This window comes from Dermacentor silvarum, chromosome 1 (assembly GCF_013339745.2).
Source record: "Dermacentor silvarum isolate Dsil-2018 chromosome 1, BIME_Dsil_1.4, whole genome shotgun sequence".
Classification (NCBI taxonomy): domain Eukaryota; kingdom Metazoa; phylum Arthropoda; class Arachnida; order Ixodida; family Ixodidae; genus Dermacentor; species Dermacentor silvarum.
This window is the reverse complement of record NC_051154.1, coordinates 63394404-63407413: the sequence shown is the minus strand read 5'-3', so window position 1 is coordinate 63407413 and position 13010 is coordinate 63394404. Positions and strand designations below refer to the sequence as shown.

General features: G+C 45.5%; 1 protein-coding gene across 1 annotated transcript in view; it reads right to left on the bottom strand.

The window, feature by feature from the left end:
* Positions 1-13010, bottom strand: part of LOC119464444 (E3 ubiquitin-protein ligase lubel-like) — a 163731-nt gene that overhangs the window by 23419 nt on the left and 127302 nt on the right. The window contains 3 exon segments of the mRNA XM_037725423.2: positions 1967-2164; positions 3084-3572; positions 3574-5301. Coding sequence (XP_037581351.2) covers positions 1967-2164; positions 3084-3572; positions 3574-5301 — 2415 coding nt within the window.

The window sequence follows — 13010 nt, the reverse complement described above, 5'->3', positions numbered from 1 at the left end:
AAGAGAGAGGAAGAGAAAGGTGTGTATCAAAGCGCAAACAGGAGTAGTGGTAGTTGAAATTAAAATGAAAATAAATATCTAGGCAGGCCGCATAACTTATAGGGCAGGAAATAGGTGGTCCATTAGAAATAGAGTGGGTGCTGGGGGGGAAAGGAAGCGCTGCCGAGGACGGCGGAAAATTAGGTGAGGTAATGAAATCAGGAAATTTGCAGGCATAACTTGAAATCAGCTAGGGCAGGTCACCACGCAAAGTGCCTCGAGCGGCCAGTCGCGCGCCAGTCGCGCGGCAATCTTGCGTGTAATCGCTAGCTTCTTTCATGCTCTGAGAGAGAGCAAGCCTGAGAAATAACATTTATTAGCCCCGAAGGAACTAAAGCCCAAGTCCGGGCCTCCTGGTATGCTCATGCCTCCTGGCCCAGAACGTTCTTGACGTGCTGCACCAGAAGCGGCCACCATAGTTTTTCAAACCTTCGTGGGGGCCACTCCTCCCAGCTGCCAGGACGCTGGTTGTGTGGTAATTTGGAAAGTATTGTCTTTTTCAAGATGGCGTTTTCAGGGCACTCCCACAAGATGTGTTTATTTGATGGATAGGCCTCGCACTGCTTACAAGCGGGGGAGTCTGGGTCCCTGTTAATATAATGCGTATAGTGTGGTGTGAGTAATGTGTGTGTTTGTGCTTTTCGTATGCTCTGAAAAATACGTTTATATAGCACGTATTGAGGCACAGAAAGCTGCATCGGGAGTTTTTCATGTTGCTCTACAATTTTCTCATTGGTAATTTTCATCTAATTGTAATATTTGAGAAGTTGATTAATGAAGACTAATTATGTAATTAGGCGCAATGCAAAAAAAATAATCTGAGTATCTCCAAGCGACGGCAAACAACACTACCTTGGTTCTGTCCAGCTACGTGGCATTTGCATATTTTTTAATCTTGGTGCATGATAGTTGGGACACCCTATATATTATAGAGGTTCTTTTTTCATTTCCGTAATCAGTATCAAATAACGACATTTAGTAACTTTGTAATAGGGTGGTGGTGGTGGTGGCGATGTATACAGGTGGGGTGAGCCTGGCACATCTGGCCGGAAATTGCTGCGACTGAGCGTCTCTTTCTGTGCCAGATATATCACCATGTGACCGTCAGCCGTGTCCCACGAAGAAATGTGAGTAGAATGCGTGACACTTCCACTGCAATTATTTTGACGGCGGTGCGGTGAACGGGCGAGCGCGGTTGCGCTTGTCGGCGCTGTAGCAGACGCCCGGAAAAGGAAGCTGTCGAATAGGGGTGTGCAGTGATTTGCCGTATGAATATAGCCTCGACTACGTATGCATCATGTGCGATCATGCTATCAGTTGACCACACATCTTTCGTTTGTTGTCGTTTATCTGAGCTTTGCTCCCTCCTCGCTCTCACACGACGCCGTAAGTTAAATGTGCTGCCACTTTGGTTGCACCCTTATCTCAGCGTAAGAACTTTTTGGCTAAGAAATTGCGTACGAACAGCGCAGCTTAGTGAATTCCGCACCAGGTTCTGTGCTTCCCTACGCGAGTGCACCTGCAGTAGTTCCAGTTTATATACTTACTGAAGGCTAGCTGTATGAGAGCTAAAAATTAGGCTCAAACACCACAAAAGTTCACCATGTCGTGAATATTACTCTGTTTTCTGCTTTTTTTATTGATCGAAGATTGGAGTAGACAGAAGAGGAGGCACTCGAGGTTATGCAAATTGTCACAAACCATGCGTATTTAATTTACGCTGCAGCGTAACTTGTCACATTCGTTATCTATGAGATCGCCGATGTGCCACTCACTTCCTCACCCTCATGCGCCCATTTCAAGATTCTGAAACACCAAGATGCTGCGATGAAAAATTCAGTAGTACAAAAAAAAAATCTAGTGTTCCTCTCATCGCTCGGTATAGGCTGTAGAGGATACTTTTTTTCTTTTTTTTGTATTTGCTGACCTGACTGATGGAGTAGGTGGCCGCGCATAGCTCACACTCCTGCTGCAAGAAGTTGACTGCCTGGTAGATGCTTTCGCACTGTTCGGCAGCCAGGATGGCGTCCTCTTCGTCGAAGCTCATGTCGATCAGCTCGGCCACTAAATGCGCGTGCACCATGGTCGGACAACGACCTTCCTGGACGAGTTCCTCGGCTTTGGCCTGCGGTTAAAGTGTCACGAATGTGTCAATCAAGGGCCACGCATGTCAACATTTCAAGAGGGGGCGAGAAAGTGAGGGACGCGACCGAATCGCACAGGCTTGAAAGCAGTGTAAACAATTAACAAAACACAGAAATAAAACATTATTACAGCTGCAACGCTCGCCAGTTTCATTGTTATTGTAGTAGAGTTGCCGCTATTGGATGCACTTTAGTAATACCTGTCGGTGTTTCGCGAACACTTTATATTACCTACCAGCGTTTTTTTTTTTAGTTCCAGGAGAACTAACTGAAAAACTTCAGCGAATAAAATGAGGCATTCTCTTATATGTAGTTTATTCCCTTTTTCCCCATTTTGCTCATTCATAAAAGTAACGCAGCTGGACCAACCACATTTTTTTATCGCTGCTGTCGAACAAAGCTGAATGCTTACACCAGATTGCCTGAAAATAAGAACAAAGAACAAATAATCTCTTTGAGAATATTAGTTCAAAATCAGCTTCTGCAAAAAGAACCTCCTCGAAACTTATAAAAGGCAAATGAACAAAGCTTCTTTGTCTTTTCTTTTTCTCTTTTTATTTTTCTGTATCTCTTTATTTTTTTCACATTGTAACTTTGTGCATATATATATACAGGGTGTTTCAGCGAACACTTTCAAAAATTCTTAAAGGTTGCCTTAAAGGTTAAATTCTAGTTCATGAGCTGGTCTACTCGAAGAGGCGGACATTACTTGCAGAAAAAATTGATATGCATAATCGACTTTTATGCATTTAAACAAACATTTATTTATTTATTTATTTATTTATTTATTTATTTATTTATTTATTTATTTATTTATTTATTTATTTATTTATTTATTTACTATCGTAATACGTTTCAACTATCTTAGTACAAAAACAAGCGGCGGACACTGCGGTATACCTTGTATTGTTTCTGTTTCTCCGTGGGAAGCTTCCCGGCCGGCCTGGGCTGCACCACCTGCTTGCGCTTTCTTGGCGGCGGAACTGACCGCAGTTTGGCGATGTTTGCTGCCACCGCCTTGGATATCTGCATGCCGGATCTGGCGTTGACGCTGCCGCGACGCTCGATCGGCTTCTGGGGCTTCACAATAAGGGCATTGCCGTCACGGTCCCTGACCACACAGTCATCGGCGCCCTCGCGGCTGGTCCGCCTCACCGATGGCCGACGGAGCGGGCCACCCTTGCCCGCAGCCAGCGGCGGCCTCAGCGTGTCGTGCTCGGCGTTCTCGGCCGTTCCATTCGTGAGCGGGCGCTCGCGCTTCCTGACAGTTGCCGCGTCCGCGAGGCGATTTCCTAGCTTTCGGGTGATCGTGGTGGCTGAGCCCTCACCTCCGGTGATCGCTGTGCTCGCAACATCGGCACTGGCCTCACTTTGCCGGCTCTCCACCTGAAACGTTTTCGGCCGCTTTCACGCCTCCATGTTCGCCGATCAGCTCGCCGTCTTTCAGAGGTATACACTCGGAGGATGCAGCCTGGCTGCTGCTGTCAGAATTACCAGCTGTCAAAATTGTGGCTGTGTTCTCAGCGCAGTGTACCACGACTGTAGGAGTAGCTACCGCTTTGACCAATACTTCTGAAACTTCCGCCGTCGTCTCTTTGGCCACAGGCTGCCCATCTGCTCCGTTAACGACGACTGTTTCTGGTGGGCTAAGAGGCAATGAAGCCTTCGCACTAGAAGCGGTATCTTTGCTAACCATTTGCGTCTTTGTAGGTGCACTAGGTTGCTTTGCCGGTAAAGAGTCGTTGCTTTTTCTTGAACTAGAGGGCTTCGTCTGGTCGTCTTGCCCATTTTCATTTATATCAGCGCTTGACGACTCTACGGACTCAGAAGTAATACCTACAACTTCGCTTTTAACTTTGCCGCCTACAGCTAGCTCACTGGAATGGTTTTCTTGAGGTTTATCAGCTTCTTGTGCAGTCAACGGGGTTAGCTCTAATTGCGTGGGTCCAGAGTTTTCAACCAGGGGCCCATTAGTTGAAAGTTCATGGGCAGCTTCTGGCAACTGCTGGACAGCAGGTCCTGAGGTTGCCGACATGAATGAAATTTTCGCGGCGTGAATAGACTGCTTTATGTTTTCAATTGCATTACGGTTTGCAGCAAAAGGTGCGCTTTTTTCGGTAGCGTCTGCCTTTTCGAATGTTTCAGAGTCGTTTGGTGACTGATTTTCAATTATGTTTGTTTCCTTGGGTGTCACAGTTTTGCTGTTTGAGTCCTCCTTCAATCTTTCTGCAGCCCTCTCACCAATAGGGGAGCCTTTCACTAAAGTGTTTGTAGCACCGGAGTCGACAGCTTCGACAGTCCTGGTGTCTTTCTTTCTACTCTCATTCTTAAATGACGCAAAACGGCCCAGAAACGTTTTTGGCTTTGCACCTGTCGCTTCGATTGAGGTCAGCGTTTCCATTGATACGGTGGCCCCACCGCTGCTACTGCTGTCAAGCTGCGTCGTGTCAGATGCCAGCGTCGTCTGTGAAGATGACTTTTGAGCCGAGGAACCTGCCCCCGTGAAGTCGTCCTTTTTGGCGTTCTGACTGGGCTTCTTCGCACTGAAAACCGAAGCCAACGTCCATCGCCTCTTGCTGCCGTCGGCGGGAACTTCCTTCTTTGACTTGCGACCCTTTTCAAATTCTTTTTGTGCTTCTCGGCGACGGAGAATAGCCTCGAGGCGAGAGCTGGTGCCGTGCGTGGCCGATGAGACGCTGCTCACTTCCGAGGTTTCCCGGTGACTCGAGAAGGACGAAGCCGGCGAGCTGGAGCGGTCGCGGTGGCCGCTGCAGAACGGCTGGTCGCTCCGGTAGCCGTGGAACGAGTGGCGCTTGGCCCGCTTCTCTTCGAGCGAGGACGCGTTACTGGACGGCAGCTGTGACGCGGCGTCCAGGGACTCGAGCCAGTCCTTGACTCGGTCCGTGACGCTCTCCTCCCGCTTGTCGCCGAGCGGTGACGGTCGGCGACCTTCGTCGTTGTCGACTCCCGTGCCGGGTCCCCAGATGCGCATGAGGAACGGCTTGAGCGTGGCCTTCGTCAGCTGCGCGTACGCCATGTCCATGTTGCCCTGGTTGTCCGTTAACGCCGCCAGTATCTCTTGCCGAGTGAAGTTCCCTCTCGAGCTCAGCTCCATGAACTGCGAACAGGTGAAATGAAATGCATTGGAACAACATTCACAAATAAAAAATTGCTTGCGCTATGTCTGTGGCTACCCGGGCATGTCGCTTACGTGATTCGTTCATGACTAAGAAACAACAGCATACAAAACAACAGCCGGCACAAAAATGCTTACAGTGAGCGATCAAGTAAGGGTGCCACGCGAAATATTTTTATCTGTATTTGCAGTGTTGAATCTGCATAACGTTTTTTTAAAAATAAAGTGTAAAGGAAAACAAGAACTCTCCAGGCGTGCAATGTGCGAGCATAATGCAGCATACCAACCGGCGATTTTCAAAGGAATGTTGAAGTTCAGCTCTGATAATAACTTTCCAAAAGCCGTTGCAACAGTAACACAAACTTCATTAAAGCAGCCTCTTGGTCATACCATGAAAATTCATCAGTATACATTTTACGAAAGCGAGAAAAACTAACAGAAGTTTTGCTGTATTTACCCACATTGTGGTGCTTAGTTTTATCGCCAGGTTGAAAGCAATAATCATCCGAGGCAAAGCAAACTTGTAGAAGCCTTAGCAGTGCCCACCTGAAAATACCGGCTCTTCAAAATTAGCGATAGACATGCTTCATTTCGCAAAAAGACACGTCGTTTGCCCAAGCATGGCTGCCCGTGGCTGTCCGCGTGGCCGAGCGCATAGGCGGTTCTTGCTCCGAGGTTACTGGTGGCTTCATGTGCGCTGTCTTGCCGCGTGCCTAGTGTTGGGGGTCGTGTAATGGGAGTTTTAGAGACGCGGCGCAGGTGAAATGGTCAAGCGAGCGGCAGCACGAAATGTTCGCTTTTAGACGGGCGCTCATCATCCCGTCAGTGTTGTGGCGGCGAATGCTCGCGGTCATCCAGTGAGATCTCTTTATTTTTGTCTGGGCACGTGTTACAGCATGCTTCTTTAGTCAGTAATCCAATGTTTATCGCAATTTATACGGTCTATAAAACTACGAGATTTACTTCGAATAACTGTCTGAATACTTTGCTATCACTATCAGTGCAGCTTTTCGTGCGAAACCGCGACATCTTCTTAATATCCTGCAGTATATAGGTGCTGGTTTAAACACACTTTTGACGAAATCAGCAGCGCGAATAAATAATCATGTGGAGATACCACTGGATTTTCTCCAATATCATGAACCACTTTCTATACTAAATAGTGCAGTAGACTACGCTGCGTACTGTACTACCAACCAAAAAAGTTTACGGACCAAGGTATCTGACAAAAAGCTGAATATCTCCGCAGCCTCCAAACGCAGCCTGGTATTCCCATTTCCATACTCTACTGGTATATGCGAACAAGATTGTGATGTATGGTCTCACTGGCTACTTTTAAAGGTTGCTCGGATATTTAGCGTTTTCTGAGATCCCGTGGTCCGTAAACTTTTTGGTCGATAGTACATAAGATATGGCATCACCCGTTCATTTAATCTTCAACAGCTTACTATCCATTATCTATCGCCTGTCGTTCATGTTGTGTGCATCTTTTTACCCCATGCAATGTAGCACAGCAGGCCAACGACATGCTCCTCTGGCCGACGTCGCCACCTTTCTCCCAGACAAATTTATGTATATATATATATATATATATATATATATATATATATATATATATACAGGGTGTCCCAACTAACACGCAGCACGATTTTAAAAAAGGGGAACGGCGTCACGCGAAGCCAGCCTAGTGCGTATTGTTTCCAGTACAGTGGAGTAGCCGCCAGTAATTTTTTCATTACTGAAATTTAATTAATTAATTGTAATTAATTATCTAACTCGAGAAGTACTGTCCTAATTGTCAAAGTGTCAATGAGAAAATTGTAAAGCAGCATGAAAAACTCCCGATACAGCTTTCTGTTGCTCAAGACGTCCTACATATAAGTGTGTTTTTCCGAGTGTGAAATACGCCCGCGAATACACGCAGAAATGCCGCACGGCTAGCCGCTCGAGGCACTTTGGGTGTATTGGCGGGCTTCTTTCATGCTCGGAAAAAACACTTACAGGGTGTCCCAGCTATCACGCAGCACGATTTAAAAAAAGAGGAACGGCGTTACGCGAAGCAAACCTAGTGCCTATTGTTTCCAGTGCAGTGGAGTAGCCGCCAGTACTTTTTTCGTTGCTGAGATTTAATTAGCTAATTGTAATTAATTATCTAACTCGAGAACTACTGCCCTAATTATCAAAGTGTCAATGAGAAAATTGTAGAGCAACATGAAAAAATTCCGATACAGCTTTCTGTTGCTCAATACGTGCTACATAAGTGTGTTTTTCCGAGTGTGAAATAAGCCTGCGAATACACGCAGAATTGCCGCACGACTAGCCGCTCGAGGCACTTTGCGTGTATTCGCGGGCGTCTGCGTGTATTCGCTGGCTCCTTTCACAATTTTCTCATTGACACTTTAATAATTGGGACAGTACTTCTCGAGTTAGATAATTAATTACAATTAGCTAATTAAATATCAGTAATGAAAAAATTTACTGGCGGCTACTCCACTGTACTGGAAACAATACGCACTATAGGTTTGCTTCGAGTATATATATATATATATATATATATATATATATATAATATATATATATATTACTCAGGGAGCTGATATTTGCCGCACGTTGCCGTCCTTTACTCAAAAGTGTTGTACAGTTATAATTTTAGAGAAATTCGGTGCCTCTTCTTGTAATTTTATCTGTGCGGCCGTGCTGCTCACTTGGAATCATTTGCGCATTGTGTACAGTAATGACGAAATGAAATGCGAAGGTGTATGAACAAAAAAAAAAAAAAACACGTGCTGAAATTTATTACTTGAAATTGCGATGTGATCGCAGCGTAACCGGGCAATAAAAGTGCTCTAGCCCGACAATCAAGCGTCTGTGGATGAACAAAGCCAATTTTGGGCACAACTGCAGACGAAGAAGTGGAAATGCGCTCCCTAGCTCAGTCTATATTGTTCTCACGTTTCGTTGCAGCAAGATGCATCAGTACATTATCGATAACAACGCATATAGCAGTGGTATAGTGTTTGTCGGAGCCTAGAGAACTTTCAATTTCTTGTACTGTGTTGTAAGTCCATCTTATTTAGCATATTCGCATAGCTCACATTGTCATGAAAACAAAGGAGGTCAATATAACACGATTATGTTTAATGCTCACGTGCCCACGTCTGCATTGAACTCAGTATGCTGCAATGTTGGCCAAACTGCAATGAATTCAATACATGCCGCACCAAAATTTGCCATAATTAGGTATTTTAGACTAAGGATAGTGCAACGCCTCCAGGGATCAATGCTTCGATTTTCGTAACCGCGCACACGCGTGCAGGGGGTGTCACAATGGATCAAAAATCTTAACAGTAACCTGACAGCTTTTGCAGTGCATGCACTGCTAATGGCAAGGCTCGAGTTATTATATATCGATGTGTCAGAAAACACGTTCTTTACAGAACTGTAGAAGATCAAAATAATGAAGAGAGGAATGCAACAGGCAAAGGCGCCACCAGTACCAATAAATTACTGCTATACAACGCCATGCTAAGAGCACCCTCACGCGATTAATTTGATGTCGGTTCTTTATCAACTATGTAGTTCCACTTTTCATTCACTTAAACTGAATCAGCCAAAATCATAAGTCTACAATGCTTCAAACGAAAATTATCCTTACTGAACATGTCCTACGACTTAGAGGAGTTACAAGCAACCTGTCACGTGCGTTCACGTGATCAAGGACGGTGTGCAGGTAGCCTGCGCAAAGTGGAATCCAAGTTGTAAAACATATGCGTCCTCCAGATGATCGTATACGAAGTTTACTGCTTGCGTCGTTTACTTGTGCTGCCGACAATCTATAATTAGCACGCCGTCAAAATTTCCCGCGACGAAAGAAATGTAGCACTTCCACCACCGTGACTACCCTTGGTTACACTGAAAACGTCTGTGTAAACTTAACGTACAACAACCGCCCGAAACATGTATGTGCCTATTTACCGCAATAGTGTCCAGATAAGTATCCAGGCCCTTTTTTAACAGCGGAGCTGTTTAAGCGGGGAGTAATGTGTCTGCTGAATCCAAAAAATGTGGGCCAATCCTGGCGGTAGTGCAGAAAGGGTCCAAGCGCAATGGTACATACCCCTGTGATCTAGCGGAGCCTGGCTAAGTCTAGATAAGCATGGTTGGGACTACTTAAGCTTAGTCAGTCATCGATAACCAATCAATAGCCAATCAATAGCTAATCCGGAAAATGCTGGGGACGACTTGGTAGTGCTTAGCCTAGCCCAAATATGTGGCCTTGCGATAGCCAATTGATAGCCAATTAATAGCTAGTCGATAATCGATCAATAATCAATAAATTCCGGGAAATGCTGGGGATGACTTCGTAGTCCTTAGCCTAGCCCAAATACGTGGTCAATACTTTGCGATAGTCAATCGATAGCCAATCAATAGCTAATCAATAATCGATCAATAATCAATAAATTTTGGAAAATGCTGGGGTTGACTTGGTAGTGCTTAGCCTAGAACAAAAGCCAGGACTAGCTTGGTGCCCATCAGCTCCGCTGTCTCTTTAGCATTGCGCTTCCAGTGCAAGCTACCTTAATTTTTTTTCGAGCCTCAATCAGTCTGTGCAGAAAAAAAAGACAACGAACTTCTGGAAATGCGTAATTTCTAAAAACGTGTTTCCAAAAGTTCGTCGACTTTTCCTCATTCTATGACTTCGGGTAAATGTTAAAAATAAATTTGTTATCAAGAATGGTTTTACAGACATACCGACAGCTGTTTTATACACTTTGGGTGGAATATTTTTGCAACATTGAGCAACTAGTTCGCAACGAAGACCTGAAAAACCTGGACAAAATGGCGCAGTATCTCCCGAAAGGCGAAACATCGATAGCAAATTAGTAGACAGCTATACGAAGTAAGGATATTAGTTTTATCGGCCGAGTAAACTTGTAAACATTCCCTCACTACCTAAATTAACAAGCATGGTGTCATGCGCGCACAAGTAAACATGATCACATCTCACTCTATGACCGCGGAAACACGCTGTCAAAACGCTGGCGTGAGCAAGCGAGGCGGCAGCAGCGACCGAAGGTTCGTGCGGTTGAACGCTTCAACGGAAACTGAGCGGCGAAAGCACAGTGCATACAAATGTAACAGCCGTGTGGAGATCGCTTTCAAGATACGGTGCGCGCGACAGCCCTCAGCCGCGCAAAGTACAAGTACGCAGTTGCTGGCAGAGTAGAAGCGGCGCCCCCTCCCTCCCGCGCTGCCTTCCCGCTTTCCTCCTTTCGCGTGGGAGATTGAGTCGCCAGTTCCCCTTGCGCGCGGTCGCAAGATACGCATTTGGTGCCGCAGATGAACGTCGCCTTCCCTCCCTTCCTCCCTCCCATCCACCCACGTCCTTTCGCACGACGGAAGAAGTCGCGTTTGCTCACCGCCGCGCGTTCGCTCTCCGTGAAAGCGCGCCTCCCTCACGCGCTTTCACTCGCACATAACCTACAGCATACGACACGTGGCGACGATTTTATCACGGTTGCACTTTATAGGGAACCTCACGGCGACGACGACGGTGACGGCAGAAATTTGCTTGGAGTGTCTATATCGCAATCAAAGAATGCACGGTACAATACAGATCTATGAAACAGAATTGTTAGGATACACAGCACAACTTTCCCATTAGCCAAGGCATCATCGTAGGGCGTGTGCTAACAGGCTAGGTGATGCGTTGAAGTGATGCCTTGAAGAAATATGTGGCCCGGAGCTGCATCTTAGGAATGGTCAAAACATTGGACATTGGCGCCAAGGTTAAAGAGAGAGAGGCACGAAAGGAGAAAGGCAGGGAGGTTAACCTGAACGGAGAATTCGGTTTGCCACCTTGCACTTGGGTAGTGCAGAGGTACCAGAAGCGGAGCAAGCGCCTGAAGTATAACCAGCCTCAGCTAGATAATTTACACACGTTTAATAAGGATGCATCACCTTTGGGCAGCTTACGAATTTGTTTTATCGGTTTAGGCAAAGCCACTTATTATTTGAACAACCTCGTCATGTTTTCATGCCTTTAAAACGATGAGCGGTGCTGCAGTATTACGCTTTGCTCCTTCGACGAACACAGCACTCTACGTGTATCTTATGACGTGCTGTTCCTGCATTTCATTACCATCGTTGTCATGGCGCGATGCGATCACCTTACAGCTGTTTCTCATTGACAAAATCAGGTTACCGGACGTTTACTTCTGAGTGGTATCGAATGTATAAAATGATGTAAATAAACATTTTTTTTAAATCAAATGGACTCCCCACAATCTTTATGTTTCGCTTTGTTCATAAATGCGAAAGCATTCGGTATTGGATCCGATATTCGAAAGTACATTTTCTCGGACATTCGCAGTCTCTTCTATTCGAAAATTGCGCCATTCGAATACCTCTAGTTAACCGGCCATATAACAATAAGTTTAACAACTGACCAACACTGGATGAACAAAGGAAGTTTCCATCTGGAGTTAACGTTTCGACAAAGGTACTTGTCTCGCTCAATGCCTTGGCGAAGCTATATATAGTTGAGGCCAGGTGTCTGGTCGAAATGTTGGCTCTGAGAGGAGGCTTCCTTTGTTTCACCGCGGCTGATCACTTCAACACATTCGCACCTTCCGCTGAATTCTTTGTGCTAACCAATTTGACAAGTGATGCACAGTTTCGCACGCGAGTCTACATGAATGCAAGTTGCCATAAAAATAACACAGCCTTAGCAATACAAAGGCAGCGGTTTTTGTAGCGATGCGTCCTGCTAAATTCTATGCCACTATTATCATGCACCGTATACTGCCGGCTGATAACGCGGGCGGAGCGTCGCTTTTACCCCTAACGAAGCGAGAAAAGCGCGACAAGGAATAGCATCAGAAAAGACATCGCTACAAAATCGCGGCCCAAGAAATTTCATTTCATTCTTATTCAGACTTTTTTTTCGCACCGTGGAGATTAAATGAAACAATGGAATTTCAATGCTCAACTAACAGTGTTAATATAATCTAATTAAACCTAATAGAGGTGGATTATTTGTCCAACAGTTTTGTTGTGTAGTGTCTTTTTGTGATGATAAAATTAAATGAATTCTTCTCCTCCTCCCCCCACCTCTCTTTCACCATTCTCAACGCCAGATCAACATCGCATATCGTGAACTAGGCGGTTGGCGCTCTTCAACCCAGTGACACAAACTTCAGCCTCCACGTAAAATAGGAAACTGTCCACTCCAATACTTCTGTCTAGTCAACTTCACTGCATTTCTCTCGCTCTTGAACTAGTGCGACAGCCTTTGAATAGTTGTTTTTCGTTCTCCTCCCTTTAACAAGCCCTCTTTCTCCTGCCTTGTGCATGACCTCAGACCGTGTGCAATCCTGGTTATTCTATAGCTCCCTGCCTATAGGGAGCTACAAAGCTTGCATGAAGCCTCCCTCACCCTTCCCTTTTTGTTTTTCTTGAAGAACTAATAATCAAATCAAAACAGGGATGTTGTGTGTTGATCATGTCGGTGCACGGAGATGTTTTAAATACCCCCGAGGGAATGCGTGCTCGTGCGTTACTGCGTAAATCCGCTATTCGCAAAACTTTTGCAAGTTGAACATACGGCACTCGTAATAGCACGTCGAAAGCAAACGAAGCTTACTTTTATTTGGTATATTCGGTGATATGGGAAATATTGGCAACATTCG